This window comes from Galleria mellonella, unplaced genomic scaffold (genome assembly GCF_026898425.1).
Source record: "Galleria mellonella isolate WM207_F2 unplaced genomic scaffold, CSIRO_AGI_GalMel_v1 utg1217, whole genome shotgun sequence".
NCBI lineage: Eukaryota > Metazoa > Arthropoda > Insecta > Lepidoptera > Pyralidae > Galleria > Galleria mellonella.
Genome location: NW_026441984.1, coordinates 1,006,580 through 1,030,520, shown reverse-complemented (window position 1 = coordinate 1,030,520; position 23,941 = coordinate 1,006,580). Strand labels below are relative to the sequence as shown.

The following is a 23,941-nucleotide window of genomic DNA, read 5'->3' as shown; positions in this document are numbered from 1 at the left end:
CTCCCTGAAAACTATCATAGTTAATTCATGATGAATTCATCATGATGGGCTAACTGGCCTGTTTTCATTCTCATCTATCATCTTTCACTGGTTCTCTGCCAGCGTATTCCGTTAGCGCAGGCGGGGTTACCATACCATTTTCACCCATCAAAAAAAAATACAGAAGAAGAAAAAAGGTTAAGAAAGATAATATTTAGGTATCTAATTGCAGAACAAAAGGCGGCCATATTGCTAGTTTGTTCCAGATAACCTTTGTGTGGAGGTTAGTAGATAAAGCACAGTGTATAGGTGCCCTGGAGAGAGAGCGAGATAGAAATAACTATAACAAAAATGTTTTATCCTTATAAATATTATTTTCACTATAAATTGTTACTAACTAATTCAAATTACTAAATGAAAATGCTTATTACCAACTCAGTCTAGTATATTTTTGTTGCTCTCTCTTTCTCCAACAAATGGGTGCTACTAAAAATGTGTGTTATATTAGAAAGAATATATTATACACTATTTTAGCGCGTTTTCTTTTTGTTTATTGTAAATTTTTTTGTTATAATTATGTGTGAAATTAAGCACTAAAAATATTTTTCTTTCTTATAATTTGGTTTTATTTAATAAAATAAATTTCTGTTCTTGTTCTGTTGTTAATGTGAAAAATAGTTTGTTTGTTTGTGCCCTGTTAGTGCATTCAAGCTTGACCGATTGTCTGACATTTAATATACACACAGTACATTAAAAATTTGTGTATATATATATATATATATATATATATATATATATATATATATATATATATATATATATATTCTGAAATATATACATATATATATATATATATATATAGTACATGTGATTTACAATATGGTATATAGTTAGGTTTTCTAAACTCTTTCATCATCACCATAAATCCTTTTATAAGATAATAGTCGTACCAAACGTGATGGTTCGCATTGATCCTCCCAGAAGGATGTCGTTGAGCAATTTATTCGTCTCGTCTGAAGCTGGGACCTTAATGTGTTACTATGTAATCATAACTATTAGGGCATAGTAACGAACACACCTTATAGTCACGGTACAGAATAGGCCGTCTCGTCCTTTCCCGAGAGCGTTGTAAGAGAGAACAAAGGATAAAATACCATCTCTCTTAAAATACCATCAAAACCTAATTGCGGTTGCCAGCCCGTCTACCAAGCGTGAAAAAAAATTTGACTCAACGATAATAGTTTGATAACTTCTCGGATTTTTTTTTAATTTTATTTTAGTCTTAGCAATTGAACTGTGGGACTGTTTAATTGACATCGAATAAAAGGTATCGCTCAATAATATCCTTACAATTCCTGAAAACTAGGTTTATCGTCAACATCATATCAGCTTTTAACTGTCCACTGCTGAACATAAGCCCCTCCCTAGGGAGAATTTTGCCAGTAGTTGCCACGCTTGTCAGGCGGATTGGCAATAGCAGTTAGGCTTTGAAGGTGTTTTAAGATGGATGCTGCTGCCCATCCCTTGTCCTCTCTTAGTCTCTTACGATACACACGGTAAAGAAAAGGGTGGCCTATTCTATGCCGGGACCACACGGGAAACTAGGTCACTTGGTTTCAATCTCCTAAGATTTAGAAGAAGGGGAGAAGAGATTGTTAGTAATGGATTGTTAATAAAATTCTAGCAGTGACTAAAGTTCAGGGGGAAGGGGGAGAGATGGAGTCTAATAACCCTATTGCTAGCAATATACCATATCAGGTCAACCTGCACTTAGTTTCCCCTGGAAATCATTGCGGTTCATTCTTATTGACTTCATCATGATGGGTTAACTGATCTGCTTTCGTATTCACTTATCATCTCTCAGCGGCCTGCCAGCGTATACCCATAGCACAGGCGGGATTACCATGTAATTTATACCCATTAATATTTAAAAATTTTGTCCCAAAAAAACAATCTACTTTAATTGTGGCTAAATCAGTAATTTTGATTTAAAACTACTGAATTGTTTTGATAAAGTTTCTATGAGACCTATCTGTAAGCATATCTTTTCAAATAAAAACGAATTTCCCTAATCGATTTAAAATTGACAATAAAAAAAACAAACATAAAAAAACAACCGAATTGAGAATCTTCTTCTTTTTGAGGTCGTACAAAAGGAACGTAATTGTAATTCATAAGAAACAAACTTACTTTATTGCTTCCCACGTAATCTGCTTTTAAAGCTTGAAAATCTTGAAGCGTATCAGGTACTGTTACTGATTTCTGTCCAAATGATCTGTATTCTATTACATCATCGCCTTCAATAGACACATGTTTAACATTGTTCAATTTAGTTTCATTATCATTCTCTTCTTCTGGTTCTGCAAATCTGACTTCAGGTGTTGGAGATCGTGGGTAAGGAGAGCCAACTTTAAAAGTCGGTCTAGAAAGTGCATCGTCCTCATCAATATACTGTATGTCGTTTGGAGTACGATTCGCTTCTAAGATCAGTCTCCTCGTCTCGGGTGGCATTGCTACATAGTCTTGTGGGTATGACGGTATATTTACACGGAGATCTGGTTTCTTTCGAACCCTCATCTTGGATTACGATCATACAATTTTATGTACTTCTGATGGTTTTGAAAGTTTGTTTTTAAATCGTCAATGGTATTTATTAATAATAAATTATACTCAAATCGTTGAGAATACAGTAAAACAAGGTATTTACTATACTTTCATAAAAAAGTACACCAAATATACACTTCACTGGATTATTTATTTATCACAGTCACGTGTTATTTGCTAAAGAACTAAATCCTCAAATATTGGTTGGAGCCACTGTTTGGGAAAGTGCGCGATAAGGAATCATCTCACTGAAATTGAAATAAGAACTATCCCATTTTTATATTTGATCTTGTAAAAGCATGAAACCTAATTTAAGATTCCTAATTGCATAAACTGTTAAGTAATATAAATATATATAAATATATAATTTCGCGTTCGCTTCAAAAGTAATTATATCATGACTGAAAACGTTTTCGGGGACATTATCAAACATGATCACATCGTTTGTTTTGATAAAAAGTCATGTGACGTATTGATAGCGTAGTCTTTCCTTTGTCTTATCAATTTCGTGCAAGATATGAACCGCCCAGTTTCATTTAGCAAAGATTATCTAATAGGTAGGTACTGCTTAAGAGCAATACAAGCTGTTATTAAATAGGCTAAGGTTAATACTTGTAGATACAGAGATTACTGATATATCTACATCAACATAGATGAAGATATTATAAAGATACTCTTAATAGTATAGCCTTCATGCACTACATTCCAAAATATTATCTAAAACATGTTGATAAAATGGAAATTTGCTCATCCATAATTTGTGAAAATTCGTTAACATGATGGGAATTTTTAGTTTTAAACTCCTTTGAAATAATTTCATCAAATGCAAGTGGGACTCATACATTAGAGTTACAGTAGTACATAAAATAATCCATAAATATTTTTTCTTGTTCGAAGATTTCTAATTGAACTGTCAAATCTTAAAAATCATTCAACTAAATTTTTAATGTAAGTAGTATATTAATTTATTTTAACATTTATTATAATAAGTGGGTAGATATTATATGTATTTATAGTGTATGTATTTATGTAATATTTTATTATATATTTTATTTAACTGTATATTTGTTTATATATTATATTAATAGTTGTAGCACTTTAGCTGCCCACTAACGAAATGCTTTCTCACTGTACTGGGTTGACTGGAAGAGATCTCTGTCAGAGATAAGTCCACCCTTGCTCACAACATTTATAAATATATTATTTTATATGTAACTTACAAGTGCAATAATGAATATATATAATATCTATTCAAATATCTAGCTCTAATGTAGTGAAAAAGACATTTTGTACCACAAAAATAGCAAACATGCATACAGCCATCTTATGGTCACTATAGTCTACAGACACCTGAAACACTAGGTGCGTCATGTGCACGTTGCAGATATTTACTGTTTCATTCTTTTCTGATAATTAATTCAGTATATATGTACCTGACCGCAGGCCATATAAGCACAGACGAATACATGAATTGAAAAAAACAATTATTTTTACATTTTGAACTACCTCAACTTTCAATTATAAAAAATAAAATCTAGTCTTTTAATAGTTTCCTTTTCCTTGATTTTATCTATTTTGTTCTAAGTCAACAATATAGGTATAACAAATAAAGAATATAAGTTACTGGTTAGACTCTTCTTTGTATGAATAAAATATGCTCACGACTACAATAATAATTAGAGACATTTGTCGATTGCAAATATACAATCTTAAATTACATAGATAGTCTCCATACAAATGCTTCGAGAAAAGCGGGTCAACTTTTCATACAATATTGCTTGATAAATAGTTAGAAGTGATTCCTTTATAACTTCTAGGTATATTTACTTTGTCTTATAAATTCTGCACCTTTTTAATGCTTTAAAACTCATTTATTTATTAATAATTACATATAAATACGTCAAGATATATTATTTGCATAAATATATAGAATATTAATAAAAAAAACTAGTCAACTAATTTGACAGTTAGCTGACAAAAAGTTGACCCGTTTTTGAGGCTCGATGTTCTATCTATATAATCTAAGTATATATATTATGTAAAAAGAAAGCATTACATACCTCGTCTTGTGGATTATTCAAGTACGCTTGACGGAGAACCTCAGATTCAAGATTCTGGAGCGTTGGCATCGACACTGAGTTTCGTCTTAAATTCATTTTCCTAATCTCTGCATTTTCTCTCTCATTATCAATCAAATCATCCGACTCTACAGTGCCAAAGGCTTTAGACGTACTTGGAGATGCGTCTGATAACTCAGTCGATTGAGTGCTTGGACTATTGGGCTTAGTTGATTTAGGAGAATAAGGATCTAACGTCACGTAAAGAGTTCCCTCTGGAGTGTTGACAACAATAGTATCACTATTCGGCGACGAATGGACAGATCCTAAATCGGAAGCGTGTATCACAATATCGCCATTAGGTTTTGGTTTGTGTACCGCTTCTCCTTTCTCAATATCTCTGTATCGTTTCGGTCGGATAGGTTCGTCTTTTCTACCACGAATTTCTGGCACTTCATCCACAAATGGTATATCTTCATTCTTTGTTTCAGGCGTATGTAGTTTTTTGTCGTCATCCTTACTATCATATGTTCTAACGTGATTATGTTCTACAGCTTCATCCACAAATGGTATGTTATCATTCATTCGTATTTCAGGCGAGTTGAGTCCTTTGGCCACATAGTTGTTGGTTTGTTTACTGCCGCCATCCATAATAGTTTATTCAGCTACCTGCAAATGAGAAATACAACATGTTCACACTACTGTTTACGTCTTACTAAATAACAAGTGATTGCTCCTTTTTCGATGTCGACATTTTGCATACTATTATGACAGTATGGTCTTGGTTATTAGTACTTCCCATATTTGATTCTGAGTGATTCACTGGCAGAGACGATGTGGCATTGTACTCTGATTGTAGTAGTGATCGTAACTTCTTGGATAAGTAGTTCTCTTAGAGACTTAATCGATTTGATTCAATCATATTTGATACAAGGCACAGTTTTTTTCTTTTACTAGGGCAAGAAACATTAGAGAAACTAATATATCTCCAATGTTATGTATGTGTTATTATGTATACTATTATTATATTTTATAACTTTAAATGTATTATTGAAATTTGCTAAATAACTTAAATAAATTTGATATGTAGTAATGCTCTGATTTTGTATTTTGGTATAAACGTAATAAATATTAACTATTATGTATTTTTTTTAATTATTGATCGTTTATATTTTTAATGCGATAAGTAGTTTATTTAATTATGCATGCACAATTTTACCTTTATTATATCTATCCATATATGTAGAATATAAAACAATTATATATATATATATATATATATATATATATATTGTACAAATGTATTTTGTCGATTGCTTGGGTACCTCTGTCCCATTCGTGTTTCAACCGTGAAGCAGTTGTGTTTGCATGGCTGTGTTTCGGTTTGAAGGGTGGGATATGGCGTGAATTTACTGGGTACAAAGGAATAACACCTGAGTCCTCAGGAATGGCAACGCATGGGAGGTATCATGGGCGCAACAGTATACTCTGTTATGTCCATGGTACTGCTCATGTCTATAGGCGACGGTTACCACTTTCCATCAGGTGGGCCGTCAGCTTGTTTGCCATTCTAAGTTGTATAAAAAAAAATGTATTTATTGTGTGTATATATTTATTTATTTTATATATATAAGGTGTATGTTTATATTATATAAATTTATCAAGTATTGCTTTATTTTTCCTCTATCCAAAAATGCACCGCCTACGTATTTCTCGGTTTGTCCAATGGTTGACTGGTAGAGAACACCGTCCGGTGTTAAGTCCGCCATATGTACCTACATAGAATTTTACTGTGCATTAAAGTTTAAATAAATAAAAATAAATATATATGTTAATATACAGACCTATCTGTTCTACACTTGATACTTTTAATCATAAAATAATTCACAATTAATATCCACGCGAATAAAGTAGCGCACATGATTATAAAGTTTTTAATTACACAAGATAATTTTTTTTTTTAGTAAATGTATTTAACAACAACAAAGTTAACTTCTTTATAACAATTACAGTAAACAAGCGATTAATTCACCGTCAAAGTGTTGTTACAACTGGATAAGTTCTGATCGTGTCACGATAAATTTTATTATATCTACGTAAGCAACCAGAATACAATACGCAATAAATCGCCACACGTAATGTTTAAATTGTTGTGATAGTCTACTACGTTGACGAGAAGTATGTATTTAATTCTTATTCTATACAAGCTGTTTCGTGGTGGGTTTTACCAGTAGTTGCCAAGCTTAGCAGGTGGGTTGGCAACTGCAGTTAGGCTTTCATCGTCATCATCATCATACCAGCCTTTAACTGTCCACTGCTGAACATAGGCCTCCCCCTTGGAGGTTTGCCAGTAGTTGCCATGCTTGGTAGGTAGTTTGGCAACGCAGTCGGGCTTTATAGATGTTTTAGAGGGATGTTGCTGCTGCTATCCCTCGTCCTCCCTTAGTTGACTCTTACAACACCCACGGGAAAGGCCGGAATAGACCACCCCTTCGGTCTATGGTATATCGGGACCACACGGCGAAAACTTAATTCGTTATAATTTAAATATATATATTATATCAATAGGATTGTTTTATATTATTATGTTGGTTTTCTAATTTTAAGTTTATTTATTTATTTAACTCTTTATTGCACTATAAACAAAAATATACAATGACAAGTGAATAATTCAAGTGAAATACAGTGACGTAAATACAGATTGAAATATACACATATAAAGGTACAAAAGGCGGTCTTATCGCTAGGGCAATCTCTTACAGACAACCTTTTGTTAAAGGAGAACATATAGAAGTGGGCAGGTGGCGCGAGAGTGAATTAATAATTTTTCGTGCATAAAATACAAAAACTTATAAATTTATATGGAAATATTTTTTTTTTTGTTTTTCGACACATGTTACTTTGGAAAAAAATGTTTAATTTGACCGACTTAGTGTACTCTTAAAGATGTTAATGACATTTTATGTTGACTAACTTTTATCCGACCACCAAAGGAGGGTAATGTGTTTGGTAATTATGTAAGTAAGGTTACGTCGAATCTTGACCGCAATTTCGCTAAATCTGAACTATTTTTAAATATTTTTTTTTTCATTTGATTTTAATATTTATAGTAATATCCATATTTTTTTCATTTTTCAATAAAAATTAAATAACTATATTTTTGTTTTTTCGTAAAACCAAATTTATTTGTGTTCCACAAAAAATTCTGATTTCAATTGTAGCAAAATTAGTTATTTTAATTGGAAAACTAAACTACTGAACAGATTTTGGTAAAACTTTTAAAGTACTAATCTGTAAGTAAATCCTTTTTAGGATAAAAAAAGAATTTTTCAAGCTGACAGAGTTATGAGGTTAAACACAAAAACAAAAACGAATTGGAGTCTCCTTCTTTTTTCAAGTCGGTCGAAAATTTTAACTTTAGAAGCAAGAACAAACGAGACTGTTTCACGTGACACAAAGCTGTGTCCACAATGCGTCACACAAGGTCGCCGGTGGCTTGTTTACACACAGATTATCGTAGAATTAACCGCAAACTTAGTTTTCTTGCGTGTGACATCAGCCCTGCATAGTGTTTAAAATTTATAATGTTTTCAATAAAAAAAAAAAATTATATAACTGTTAAGTTTAACTACAAACCATAGGGGGGAAAGGGATTGTTAGTAATGGGCTCTCCTTCCCCACTTCTCATCCTTGTAAACAATATCAAGTCCCTATCAAGTCGACCTCGTGGAGCGTTTGCCCCTGGAAACCATCGTGGTTAAATCATAGTGGATTTTGTCACGATGGGCTAACTGACCTGCTTTCATCGTCACCTATCACCCCTCACTGGTGCCCCGCTAGTGTACCGATAGCGCAGGCGGGTTACCGGTCCATTATAATCCATTAAAAAAAACTACAAACAATAGTCATTTTATACATATATAAAGATATATATCATAGAAGCACAAGGTTTTCATAATTTTTTTTTATACAACTTAGAATGGCAAACAAGCTGACGGCCCACCTTATGGAAAGTGGTAACCGTCGCCTATACACATGAGTAGTACCATGGACATAACAGAGTATACTGTTTCACCCATGATACCTCCCATGCGTTGCCATTCCTGAGGACTCAGGTGTTATTCCTCTGTACCCTGTAAATTCACGCCATATCCCACCTTTCAAACCGAAACACAGCCATGCAAACACAACTGCTTTACGGTTGAAACACGAATGGGACAAAGGTACCCAAGCAAACGACTTTTGTACAAAGTCTCCCTCTGGTTCATATATTTTTGTGTTGAAGTGTGATTTGATATGACGATTACATCACCAATTCTGAATCGATTTTGATTATTACTTTTGTAAGTCATTATCGATATAATCCCGTGTTATTGTCATATTAATTTTTAATAAAAACTTTTTGACACTTGCTTCTTTTATTATTAAATTTACAATAAAATTCTATTTACTGCGAAGCAAAATCTGCATTAAAAATTCCTGATTCGAAACACAAATATTAAAAGTGTAATGTGTCTACAAAACATATCGTCTGTCATTGGTATGTTTATTACAATTGAAGTCGCCATTTTTTTTTTTATTCAGAACAAAATGTAGATTTCATATTTGACATAATATAAAGATTAAACTTAAAAGACTTTTAAAGATAATATACAATTATTATCTTTGAAATTTAAAATATTACTGTAGTCTATTTATTATATAACTAGTATTGTAGTTTTTATAAATTTTCTTAATAATAATTATATATTATGAATACGCATGTCGTGGCGGCCTTTAATTGAGGCAGCATTTTATAATGTAACCATATTATCATGAATTTTTTAAGTAGATATAAATGTATGCTTTGTTGGTTGTCCTTAAATAAATAAATAAATAAAATTTGATTAATTTTTTTAAATGTTACATGCAACTTACCTGTCAAGCATGAAATACAGGAATAAACCGACAAACACAATAACAAGTATTGAATATATTAAATAATCCAAATGAAATATACACCAAAAACATTTCACATTCCCTTTGGCACATGCGTTTTCACAATTAATAGTCATTTTAAATAATCACTTGAATTACCGCTTCATTAAATTTTTGAACTAAATTATTTTCACCATTTGTTAATAAAAAAATATATTATATTATTACTTATTAATAAGTATATATTGGAGAATATTATAAAATAAAAGTAATTATTTAAATAAAAACTATTTATAATAGAAACACGATTAAAATAAGAATAAAAACAAAAAAATATTAACTGAATTACATAAATGAACAATGGACAGTTAATGGTTGATATAATTATGAAATTAATTAAAAAAAAAATCTTTTTTATGTCAAATTTTGAGTCTGATATAACATTAAACATGTATTATTAAGTGCACTGTAATGTAAGTGGAAAACAAACGAATTACTGGCAAGTAACAAATCCAATCAATGGCAAATTAACACAAAATAATGGACAGCCACATTTTGCTGGTAACCAGTGAATTGTTGAAGACATTTCTGATTAAAGTACAAATCTTTTATGAGTTTTCGACACGGATCGAAACTGTCTGCTAATTATAATTATGGTAGTCACTATAGGTTTGCTAAACATAGCAATTTGTTGCTAAATTGTTTTTTTTTAGTACGTAAACTAATAAATTGTATTAAAAGTACTTTTAAACCAAAAGTCATTTATATTTCTTTTGTTAGAATTACTTTCCTATTTTCTTTACTTTGGCGAGTAAGTAAAATCAGTTATATCCCTTATTTATAATCCGTTAGTTTTCAATTAAATAAGATTAAATAAATAATTATAGTTATTCTAACTTTGCTAATTTCGAAAGATTTGTTTTTTTTTTATGTTTTACATTGATACTGTAATGACTTTTTATAATAGATATACTAAAATAACTAAAAATTACCTTAACTATTGTTTTAATATATATGGATTTTTTTCAGACATTACAATACAGAAGAAAAGTCTCGAAATGACAATTAAATAAGATTAAATTAATAATTAGAGTTATTCACACTTAAGTAATTTCGAAAGATTTGTTCTTTTTTTTAATTTTTTACATCGAAAATGTAATGTTTTCTTAGAATAGATATACTAAAACTAAAAATAACATAAAATTAATTTTTAATGTATTTTTTCAAATGTATTTTTTAAAATACAGAAAAAAAGTCTCGAAATGACGAACAATTTATTTAAATAATTATATTTAAAAAATCTCAACTCATTTTGATTTAATTATCTGCTACTTAAAATTTTATTAATTAAACAACAATTATTTCTATTTTTTCTGAAAGGAAAGAGTATATAAAAGAAAACTACATAATGCCTATATATGTAGATATATGATGAACTCGAGCCTTTAACTAGCAACAATGATGCAACGGTCGCGAGCCGAGCACTATTACTAACTAGTTTTCAAATTTACAGACAAATTACACTAATTATGATCAGCATACTGATTGGAAACGATACCCACGTGATTTCTTGTTAACATCAACGCTTAATTATTAGTAATTACATTTAGATTTCTATCTATCTATCCTATTTAAGAGCTGCGCTCTCATTCAGGTGTTATTCCTCTGTACCCTGTAAATTCACTACCATATCCCATCCTTCGAACCGAAACACAGCCATGCAAAAATAACTACTTCTCGGTTGAAACACGAATGAGACAGAGATACCCAAGCAATCGACTTTTGTAAAAAGGGTACAGAGGCATAACACCCGAGTCCTCAGGAATGGCAACGCATGGGGGGTATCATGGGCGAAACAGTATACTCTGCTATGTCCATGGTACTGCTCATGTCTATAGGCGACGGTTACCACTTACCATCAGGTGGGCCGTCAGCTTGTTTGTCATTCTAAATTGTATAAAAAAAAACATATAGCGGCTGAATTTTAAATTACTAGCATTCTTTAAAAAACAATATATTCTACTGAATAAACTAACCATTTTCTAAAAAAAAAAACAAATCAAAACGTATGAAAAAAATTAATTATACATCATCATCAGCATTTTAGCCATTGCCCGTCCACTGTTAGACATAGACTTCCCCCATAGACTGCCATTAAAAAAAATAACTAATAAATTTACGAAAATTATAAGTTTACAATGAAGACATTTGTTTTACTAGTGTGAAATGAATTAATTATTGATTTAATCAGTGAATAATAGTCGAGTAACGAAAATCTTAACTGAGGGCCTACCATGAAATATTTTCCGAAATTTCAGGCACGAACGAAATAGAAATTTTATGTTAAAATTACATAATACATGCCGTTTGAAATTATTAAAAATATTAAAATATCGTTCCTCTGGACTATTAGGATAGGATTTATGATGAATGAAACGTTAAACTCCATTTACTGGGTCGATTTAGGTACGAACAAAAACACGAAATTGAGCCCGAAAATTCGGAATTTCATTTCATGGTAGGCCCCCTGATTATAAATGAAAATTACTAATTTACTAATATAAAATACGTAGTGTTAACATCAACACAATAAATTTTACACTAGTTTTTTTTTTTTTTTTTATTTAACCGGATATTAATAGTCAAGTAAGTAAAATACTAAACTTATGACGAATCAAAGGTGTTTTTTTTTATTAAACATATAATTATTTTGAATGAATTAGTTTACAATTTAACCAGAGACTCTCAATTAGAAGAGATACTCAAAAGAATGATATAATAAACATCTAATGATACGAAATTAATAATATATACGATATTAAAATTGTTAGTTACTGTTGTTAGTAAAAAAATTAACTCGTTTTTTAACCGGAGAATAATATACTAAGATGTGAACTGCGTCATCGCACTGTGTTGCCGCGAGTCGTTTGCGAGCGTCAGTGACGCGTGGATATGTAAGTACAACTAAAGTACAACTTAATTATAATAAGTACGGTTCTTTAGTAAACACAAAAACCAATAATGACTACACTAATTAAAGCGGATTAGGTCATTTATATTATTTTTGTTATTTATTGCTCCATATCGTTAGCGTGATGTTAAATACGTAAAATGCAAAATATTTGGTATTCAGTGTAAACTCTATGTCATTACCATCATCATGTCAGCCCCTTGGGGGGTTTTGCTAGTAGTTGCTATGGTTGGCAGGCAGATTGGCAACCGCAGTCAGGCTTTAGAGATGTTTAAGAGGGACGCTGCTGGCTATCACTCACTCTCCCTTAGTTGGCTGTAATGACACTCGCGGGATAGGAAGGAGTGGCCTATTCTATGCCAGGATCACACGGCGAATATTCTATGTAAAAGACATCATGTAAAGAAAGCCTTTAAACTTTTTATGCCACTAAGAATGGCGAAAAAGCTGACGGCCCACCTAATGGATAGTGGTAACCGCCGTTTAAAAAATGAACAGTATCATGGACATAACACTGTGTCGCCCGTGACACCCCTCATGTGTTTCTATTTCTGAGGACTAAGGTGTTATGTTTCTGTAACCAGTAATTTCATTGACATACTCCCATCAAACTGCCCTTGAAACTAACACATAGCCATGCAGTACAACTCTTTCAAGCCAGAAACAAAAAATAAAAATAAAAATAAAAGGGGATATTTTAAAAAGATACTGAAAAATAATTTTGTATGGAACACTAGCGCTGTTTATTACTCATAGCGGCCATTGATAATTATTTTATTATTTCCTTGTAAATACTACTGTTTTAATTGAATATTTATAATTAATAAATTTTGGTGTATTAAAACCGTGCGGTGCCGGTATAGAATGGACATGGGCACGAAAGAAGTCGTGCTTCTTTCCCCGTGTGTGTAGTAATAGGGGACTAAAGGATGTCAATGCTCGAAACATGAGCAGCAGCGTCCTTCTTAAAACATCACCAAAGCCAAACTATGGTTACCAATCTAATTTCCAAGTAAGGCAACTACAGGCAAAACTTCCTTTATGGGGAAGGCTTATGTTCAGCAGTGGACAGTTAACGGGTGATACCACATACGTTAGTTATTTATAGCTTGAGAAGATATAGAAAGCTTAAGCTCTCTTAATCGCTTCTTACGACATCCACGGGAAAGGGAGAGGTGATTCGTTCTATGCTGGAACCTACAAAGCTAAACTAACGTTTAATATAATTGTATGTTTTTTGTTGTAATGCATAATTTACAAATATGTGCATTCTGTGTTTATTTTATGATTATAATTAATAAGTTACATCATGTAATGTAAGTTTTTATGTTGTGTAGAATTATAGATACTTGTATCTCTATTTTAAATGTTTCAAGGAGTGTATAATACTCGCCAAACGATTTATGGCTGATTGTAAACTCTAGGCTTACGTACACCGGAATTTATTATATTTGTAATCACTTATGATAAATAAAGAATTTTTGAAAACAAACAAACAAACAATATAAATGTATTTAATAAATAAAATGCCTTTCTTGTCTTTTAATAGAACAAACAAGTACTGTCATGATCGACTTAACATCTACCCGAGCGTTTGTACAAAGCTCCATCTACCATTCAACAATGTAATTACATTATTTACCATCAGAGTTCACTCGATTTAAACCAATAGTATTATAAAGTACTTAGTATTATAAATGTTTAAGTTTGTTTGTTAGTACTTAGCACCTAAACAGTTTTACAATTACTATGAAACTTGGTATGAACATTCCATATGGGATGGAGAAAGATAAAGGCTTTTTATTCAGGTCACTGTTTACATATTTCTATGACATATTTCTCTCATGACGAAGTTGTGGGCGAAAAATAGTATGTAATTAATTATACACATTTTTGTATATTGCATAATTTTAACGCTTTTTGTTTACGAAATAACCAGAGTTTAAAGTTAAAATTTAGAACCATGTATGGGGTGTCAAATGCGACATAAACAGGAAAGGAGTAAACCATAGAATTAACGTACTTAAAGGTAAAACACAAAGAAGGAAAGGACTAAAAAAATTTATTACACCCTCGTTGAATAAATATGGAACAAAGGCATGATGATAATGTACGAAGTGTCGAAGGATATGAAAAGTATATATATATATATATATACATTTTGTCATCTTTTCATCAGATATTAGTTAGTTAGTCGCTAATATAACATATTTTTTACATACAAACTGTTTCAATCCAATTCTCAATAGTTCATTCAATAGACATTCATGCCTGCATGTCTTTTTTTTTAATCCTTGGTATTACATCTTGTCTTTTTTTCTTCATTTTCTTTTTTAAGTATAAAGTAAGTCTTAAGTAAATTCAAGAGTTTACTTGAAGTCTGTTAAAATTTTTATTACATAACAACATAAGGCAACAGTATCCTGAACGTACTTGAAAATAAATTAGATAGTCCTCTAGTGAGAATGCTCGCCGAGAGGACTAGATCATTACTAGTGATTAAGTATTAACATTTTTAAGTACACTCACTAACAAAAATGGATCTAAGTTATCTAAAATAAATAAATAAAATGACGTTTAAGTACTGTGAAAAAAGGTTTTGAGGACTGATGAATATGAATATTTCCTGAAAATGGTGATTGTTAACATCTCAATAATACCAGAGGGAGACTTTGTACAAAAGTCGATTGCTTGGGTACCTCTGTCCCATTCGTGTTTCAACCGTGAAGCAGTTATGTTTGCATGGCTGCGTTTCGGTTTGAAGTACAGAGGAATAACACCTGAGTCCTCAGAAATGGCAACGCATGGAGGGTATCATGGGCAAAACAGTATACGAGTACTCTGTTATTTCCATGGTATTGCTCATGTCTAAAGGCGACGGTTACCACTTTCCATCAGGTGGACCGTCAGCTTGTTTGTCATTCTAAGTTGTATAAAAAAAAATGAATTACTTATGAAGCTCTTTATTTATATGTATGCCTATTTATGTTTACCTCTCGCGATATTGTAAATAAGTAAATAATGATTATGTAAGTATTAAGTTAATAAATCATAACATAGAACACGCCTCCTAAGTAATTAAAACAAAGTGCTTTGCGCACGCACACTATTTGTTTATTATTAAATTGGTGACTTGTTCCCGTAACTTATGAATGCGTAACACCATGAAATGTCGTGGCTTTTTTTAATGGATGAAAATGAAATGAGCATAAACTCTATTCCTACAAAATATTCGTCACGATGGACTAACTGATCTGCCTTTTCGGATGAAACCTCTCGCCTCTCACTGATACTCCGACAGTGTATACCGATAGCGCATGCGGTGATAGGTGAGGATTAAAAGGCAAGTCAGTTAGCCCATCGTGACGAATATTTTGCGGAAGTAGGGTTTACGCTCGTGTTTATTCCAAATAATGTGACAAATGTATCTGCTTTTTTCTTTACGCAAATAAAAAAAAACTGAATGAAAACGGAACGGTAACCCTGCCTGCAATATTGGTGTACACTTATGGGGCGCCAATGAGGGTCGATTTGATGAGATCGAAAGCAGATCTGGGCTTCTAGACAAGTGGCAAGCGAATTCGTCGATGGAATCGACATCGCTAGCGAGTTCGTGAGTTGGAACGAGTCATCCGGCGTTGCTATCTCATTCTGTCTCACAGACTCGCTAGCGATATGGATTCCATTGACGAATTCGCTTGTCACTTGTCTAGAGGGCCTATTAGCCTATCGTGACGAATTCATCAAGAATTAACACGATGGTTTCTAAGTGGTGCAGCGTGGTGGTCGACATGACCAATCATTACTAACGATCTCTTCTTCTTTTCTTTGCGGAGGTTGTGACGCAAAATTTGTTTGTAGACATACAGTTAGACCTAATTCAAATTCAAATAAATTTTATTCATTTTAAGAGATAGCCGACCAGTTATCAGTGGTCACTTTTTTTGTCGACCAAAACCTACTTGTTTAGTCTTGGACAGAAATGAGTTTATGACCATTAGTTGGTCAGTATAACACTGTATTACAGTCAAGGTTGCCAGACGAGAATATTGAGTTTTACCCAAACCTGAAATATTTTTTCTCCAAACTGACAAACAATTTTTAGGATTTTTACCCTATCACAAAGTGATATCTTTTTCACTACGTTTTATCATGTGCTACAAAATGAATGACGAAAAAGGTTTATTCTTCTGTTTCTAGCTTCCCCTTTCCTTCTCTTTTCATTACGTATTTTTAATACTTAGATTAGATACCTAGATAGAGCATCGAGTCTTAAAGAGTTATTTTTTGTCAGCTAATTGTCAAGCTAGCCACCTTGCTTTTTTTATTAGTGTTCTATATACTTACACACACATAATGTATTTTGACGTATCTATATTTAATTATTTAAACTTGAGTTTTTACGCATTAAAAAGATGCAAAAATTATAAGACAAACTAAATATAGAAGTTATAAAGGAATCATTTACGCATATAACTTATTTATCACGCAAAATTGTTTGAAAAAGTTGACCCGCTTTTCTCGAAGCGTTTATATGGAGACACTCTATCTATATAAACTAAACTTTAGTCATGCATTTCCCTGTAATTATGTACCTTACCTATATACCTGTACAGAGTTTAGAAGTACCAAAACTATTAAGTACTCATAGTTTAAAAAAATATACACAAATTTCAAGTGCAAAGTGCATTTCAGTTTCCTTCAAAAAATTCCTCTAAAAATTTTATTGCTCCAAAATTTCGGAAACAAATTTTTACCGAAAAATCCGAAAATAATACTCAATCTGGCAACACTGGCTATGATGCTTCCAGCGAAATATATAAACCATTATATAATCTTATCTGTCGATCATAATCTCGATACACACATGTATTAGAATACTAATTAAGACCTCGGGACGAACAATGAGCCCTATTCAGATGAGAACTGTTTACGGGTGATGAACATACGTACATAATGTACCTATAGTAATAAACAATATTCTCGTTGTAAATAACAAATAACCTTAGATTATATAGATAGAGCATCGAGTCTCAAAAACGGGTCAACTTTTTATCAACTAATTTTCAAATTAACTGACTCGTCTTTTTTTTATCAGTATTCTATATACTTACGCATAAAATGTATCTTGACGTATTATTTATTAAATAAAAAACTATAATTACATTATATAGGGAATTATAACATTAGTTCAGACACAGCTAATAAAATATGGCTTAGATAAGCATACGTCCAATGGTAAACAGTTTTTTTTATGGGTGAAAATGGTATGGTACCCCGCCTGCGCTAACGCGATACGCTGGCGGAACACCAGTGAAGGGTGATAGATGAGAATGAAAACAGGCCAGTTAGCCCATCATGATGAATTCATCAGGAATTAACCATGATAGTTTCCAGGTGGAACCGCGAGGAGATCGGCCTGGTTGGGTATATTGTTAGCAATAGGATTCTTAGTCTCCATTACTAATAATCCCTTTCCCCCCAATGGTAAACGGTTACGTAGACTATGATCCTTTGTGCATTTAAAAATTGCGACCTGACCGTCTACCTGATGGATAATGATAGCCATTACTTATAGGAACAGCATTCACACATCGCAAAATACGATGATAGTACCCCATGGGTTCGTAAGGACAAAAGTCGTTCTCTGGATCTTGTAATTTCACTGTCATATCCCATCCTTCAAACCGAAATACAGCTATGCAAGGACAACTGTTTGTAAAGGGGGGAAAGGGATTGTTAGTAATGGAGACTGAGAATCCCATTGCTAGCAATATGCCCAACCGGGTCGACCTCCTCGCGGTTCCCCCTGGAAACTATCATGGTTAATTCCTGATGAATTAATTATGATGGGCAAACTGGCCTGTTTTCATTCTCATCTATCACCCTTCACTGGTGCTCCGCCAGCGTATCCCATTAGCGCAGGCGGAATTACCGTCACCATGCCATTTTCACCCATAAAAAAAAAACTGGTTGTAAGAAAAAATACGAGTGGCACAGAGGTAGTTATATTGACTATTTCTGTCTATTTCTATCTTACTACAGTCACCTTTTAATACAGATAGAGGACAGATATGGTAGTTAATTTTATTATTATTGTAAGGTATGGTATGATGTAAAATATAATAGTTAGTCCAGTAAATTTCTAATATTAATCTCTATCAAATATTATGTAAACATATTTAATCCAACTATTGTTTTAATTAATAAAACATTTTTTTTTATACAACTTAGAATGGCAAACAAGCTGACGGCCCACTTGATGGAAAGTGGTAACCGTCACCTATAGACATGAGCAGTACCATGGACATAACAGAGTACACTGTTTCGCCCATGACACCCCCCATGCGTTGCCATTCCTGAGGACTCAGGTGTTATTCCTCTGTACCCAGTAAATTCACGTCATATCCCACCCTTCAAACCGTAACACAGCCATGCAAACACAACTGCTTCACGGTAGAAACACGAACGGGACAGAGGTACCTAAGTAATCGACTTTTATTTCTTACTAAACATATATCAATATTTTTCACTATATTCTGTTTTACTAAAGGTCGTCTGGGAGAAAATGTTAAAAAGCATTAAGTGTGTCTTTTCTAACCAAACTTTTTTTTATGTAATATAGTCAATAAAGAATTAATGAATAAAAATTTAATGTAAACACTTATAAAAGTAAATAGATAGTAGCTAAAATTCTGTTACAATGCAAAAATTCCATTCGTTTCGTTTTGCACTTTACTGCCACTTTCTGTATAAATTTTTTTTATTGAAGTTCAAACTATCTCAACTTTCAAATTGGAGCAAATAATACACATTAAAATCGGTTCAGCGGTTTAGGAGATTAGCGTGTCCGAACACAGAATTTTCAAGACACTCCAAAAATACGGAGGTTCTAAACCGATTTGGAAAATGACTTTTTATTTTGTCTGAAAAGATATATATACAGATTGGTCCCATGGAAATTTTATCAAAATCGATTCAGTACTTTAGTTTTTAAATCAAAATAACCACTTTTGTCAAGAGGGAAGTCGGTTTTTTTTTTGTTGTCCCACAAATCTCAAATTTTTATATATTAAGATAATATATTTATGGAAAAATAAAAAAAAAAAATACATACATAAAAAAGTAGTGTTCTTATTCTATCACTGACCACAGTTTCGGTATTCGAATCACAGTTCGCGTATACAAAACACAATGGTCTCCAAGAGAGCTGCGCAAGAGTGGAGACGAAGCGCGCACAACACTTACTGCCTCATTGTCTATTCATTTACTTCAGTACCATCAAACCGAGTGGCTGATCTGTTTACAGACGTTGTCACGTTTACAATGAAACTTACAACTAATCTAGCCACACTGTGATTTAGGATTTTGCTCCGCTAATTAAAAAAAAAAACGAGTATGTTGTACACATTGTGATATAGTGAGGGGCGACAGCTGATATATTTTATTGTACACAAAAAAAAACATACATATTTATTTATTTATTTATTTTATTCTTTATTGCACAATAAAACTTTGTACAAATGGCGAGCTTAATGCCATATGACATTCTCTACCAGCTAACCTTTTTTTTTATGGGTGAAAATGGTATGGTAACCCCGCCTGCGCTAACGGGATACGCTGGCGGAGCACCAGTGAAGGGTGATAGATGAGAATGAAAACGGGCCAGTTAGCCCATCATGATGAATTCATCAGGAATTAACCATGATAGTTTCCAGGGAGAACCGCGAGGAGGTCGACCTGGTTGGCTATATTGCTAGCAATGGGATTCTCAGTCTCCATTACTAACAATCCCTTTCCCCCAACCAGCTAACCATTGAGTAAAAACAGAAAGCGTATGAAGGGCAGATGTGGTGAAAAATACGTGACAATTATAGTAACACATTAAGGCAATACGCAATATAAATATAATATACATATTAATAAAGAAGTAATGTACAAGGTCGTGCTTATCACTAATAAGACATTTTAATAGTTTTTTATAATATAAATAACACTATCAAGTGAGATTTTAATTATCGAAGGTCAATTTACTAATCATAAATTTGTAGTGGCTCATGATCTTGTTTTTTTTTTAAATACGTCTATAATGAAATGGCAACCCCGCCTGTGCTAACGGTACACGCTGGCAAGGCACCAGTGAAGGATGATAGGTGAGAATGGACAGGCAGGTCAGTTAGCCCATAAGGATGAATACAGCCTGGAATTCAGCACAATGGTTTCCAAGAGGGACCATGTGGAGGTCGATCTGACGGAGTATATTGCTAGTAATGGGATTGATAGTCCGCATTACTAGCAATCACTTTCCCTCCCTCAAATGTCTTGTTATAATATTTTTTATGCTACTAAGACTGATGGAACCTGATGGAATGGTAACCATCTCCTATAGACATGAACAGTATCATGGACAAAACAGAGTATATTGGGGGGAAAAGGATTGTTAGTAATGGAGACTGAGGATCCCATTGCTAGCAATATACCAATACCAATATACCAGGTCGACCTCCACGCGGTTCCCCCTGGAAACTGTCATGGTTAATTCCTGATGAATTCATCATGATGGGCTAACTGGCCTGTTTTTATTCTCATCGATCACCCTTCACTGGTGCTCCGCCAGCGTATCCCGTTAGCGCAGGCGGAGTTACCATACCATTTTCAACCATAAAAAAACAGAGTACAATGTGTCGCCCTTGATGCCCTTCATGCGTTGCCATTCCTGAGGACTAAGGTGTTATATCTCAGTACACCATAATTTCACTAGCAGCGTTCCTTGTTGTCCGTTTGCGATTGGGGGGGATTGTACCAGTAATTGCCAAGCTTGGTCTGCCTGATCAATCAATCAATCTGCCTGAGATTGGCTACCGCAGTTTGGGTTTTGGTGATCTTTAAAGAGGGACGCTGCTATGCGATTAGATTATTAAGTTCCCTCAGTCACCTCTTACGACATCCACGGGAATAGAAGGGATGGCCTATTCTTTGTCGGGACTTATTTGGGATTAAGTTTTATCAATTAGCAATGAATTATCGAAACTGTTTCGGGATTGCCAAAGATTATCATGTTATGATGTATATTTTTTAAAATTTAAATACTCTATGTAATTATATCCTTTTTAAAAGAATATTCTTGAATTATTTAAAAAAATTATAATGTGGACATATAGATATCCGGTGGATCTTATTTATGATATTCCATGATAGTTTCCAGAGGGAACCGCGGGAAACGACCTGGTTAGGTATATTGCTAGCAATGGGGTTCTCTGTCTCCATTACTAACAATCCTTTCCCTCCATAATTATAATATTAGGAGAAATCTGTGATTATAAAGTAAATGCTCACTCATACAGTGGATGATAGCGTTCAGAATGACTTCAAATCACTTATCGAGTACACTTATTGCCTACGTGATAGAAATCATCGTTTTATTCCACTTTTTATGGCAGAAAAAAAAAACTTTTTCCTTTCAAATATATTTCTAGTAACACCGGTCTTTTTTTATTTAAAACAACACAAAGGTCATTATTGACAATGGACTGGTCACATAGCTCGAAGAACCGACAGCCGATGGAGAAGTAAGGTCCTTGAGTGTCGACCCCGTACGAGCAAATGTAGTGTAGAACGAACCCCCACTAGATGGACTGACAACCTCTAAAAAATGTATTGCGGGGAGTCAGTGGATGCAAGTGGCTCAGGACCGCTCCTTTATGGCAGTCTATGGGGGAGGCCTATGTCCAGCAGTGGACGGATAATGGCTGAAATGATGGTGATTTTTTTTATACAACTTAGAATGGCAAACAAGCTGACGGCCCACCTGATGGAAAGTGGCAAACGTCGCCTATAGACATGAGCAGTACCATGGACATAACAGAGTATACTGTTTCGCCCATGATACCCCCCATGCGTTGCCATTCCTGAGGACTCAGGTGTTATTCCTCTGTACCCAGTAAATTCACGCCATATCCCACCCTTCAAACCGAAACACAGCCATGCAAACACAACTGCTTCACGGTTGAAACACGAATGGGACAGAGGTACCCGAGCAATCGACTTTTGTACAAATCTCCCTGTGGTAATAAAAGCTTTTTCCTTTCTAGTAACACTGGCCTTTATAAAATGTATCTTTTTTTTTTATTAAAAACAATACAAAGGTTAAAAATTACGAGATAGCAGAGGTTGTGACGTTTAGAACAAAGTGGGTGGTATACTTTTTAAATATAAACAATCGACGAAATTATACGATAGTAAAATATAATTAACATTATATTTTGTGTACAATAAAGAATAAAGAATAAAATTCTATTTCATATAGCTAGAGAAACTACATATTTATATGTATATAACCTTAATTTGTAATTTTTAATGTATGATAATTAAAGATTGTGTCCCTTAAGAAAACCGACTTCAATTTATTTTATGGGTGATAATGGTATGGTAACCCCGTCTGTGCTATCAGTATACAATGGCGGGGCACCAGTGATTGATGACTGATGAGGATGAAAGCAGGTCAGTTAGCCCATCCTGACGAATTCATCTAGAATTAGCCACGTTGGTTTCCAGGGGGAAACACGTGGAGGTCTTCCTGACAGAGTATATTGCTAGTAATGGAGCTATTCGATCACATTACTAACAATCCCTTTCCCCCCAACTGACTTCATTTGTGACAAAACCAGTAATTTCGATCTAATAACTAAATTACTGTACCGATTTTGTTAAAATTTCTATGGGATCAATTTGCAAGTACCTATAACTTTTCAGATAAAAAAATAATTGTCCAAATTGGTTTAAAACTGACGAAGTTTTTTTTTGATGAGCGAAAATGGTATGGTAACCCCGCCTGCACTAACGGGATACGCTGGCGGAGCACCAGTAAAGGATGATAGATGAGAATGAAAACAGGCCAGTTAGTCCTTCAGGATTTAACCATGATAGTTTCCAGGGGGAACCGCGTGAAGTTCGACCTGGTTAGGTTAGGTTGCTAGCAATAGGATTTTTAGCCTCCATTACTAACAATCCTTTTCCCCCCGAGAAAATGATTTGTAAAGTGAAACACCTTTTGTCTATCATACTTTTTTAAGTGGCGCCGCCTAGTGTCGCAATAGTAAAACTCTCTTATCCGTTTAAAACGGTTGCAGAGAATTAACGTCCGAGTTTTCTTAAGTTACGTCGCACAAAAGGGATATTAATAGATAAATAGGCTGTAATATGAATCTGAGTGAATTCGTCTGACAGGACATAGTGTATAATGTATAAGAGACAGCGTCGAGCTAATGTTACCGGCGGCGGAACTGGTCATTAGGTACCTGCAGAAATTATACGCTGGCAGATGTTATATTTCATATGGAGACATTTTGACAACACCAATTTTTTCAACGGATTGTGCTCAGAGGAATTATTCAATATGATGCCTACGGCCACT

General features: G+C 33.5%; 1 protein-coding gene across 4 annotated transcripts in view; it reads right to left on the bottom strand.

Moving 5' to 3' along the window:
* LOC113520101 (myogenesis-regulating glycosidase) overlaps positions 1 to 19,795 on the bottom strand; it is a 49,991-nt gene extending 30,196 nt beyond the window's left edge. Inside the window, exons 1-3 of one of the 4 annotated variants that reach the window (XM_052899849.1) lie at positions 12,427 to 12,551; positions 9,558 to 9,736; positions 4,644 to 5,309 (exon numbers count right to left, since the gene is read on the bottom strand). In XM_052899849.1, the coding sequence (XP_052755809.1) occupies positions 4,644 to 5,291 (648 nt within the window). In that variant the 5' untranslated portion in view covers positions 5,292 to 5,309; positions 9,558 to 9,736; positions 12,427 to 12,551. Of the gene's footprint in view, positions 1 to 2,169; positions 2,977 to 4,643; positions 5,310 to 6,484; positions 6,642 to 9,557; positions 9,737 to 12,426; positions 12,552 to 19,645 lie in introns of those variants that run through there. The other 3 variants (XM_052899850.1, XM_052899856.1, XM_031907338.2) reach the window with 3 other exon arrangements.
* Positions 19,796 to 23,941: the final 4,146 nt, after the last annotated feature.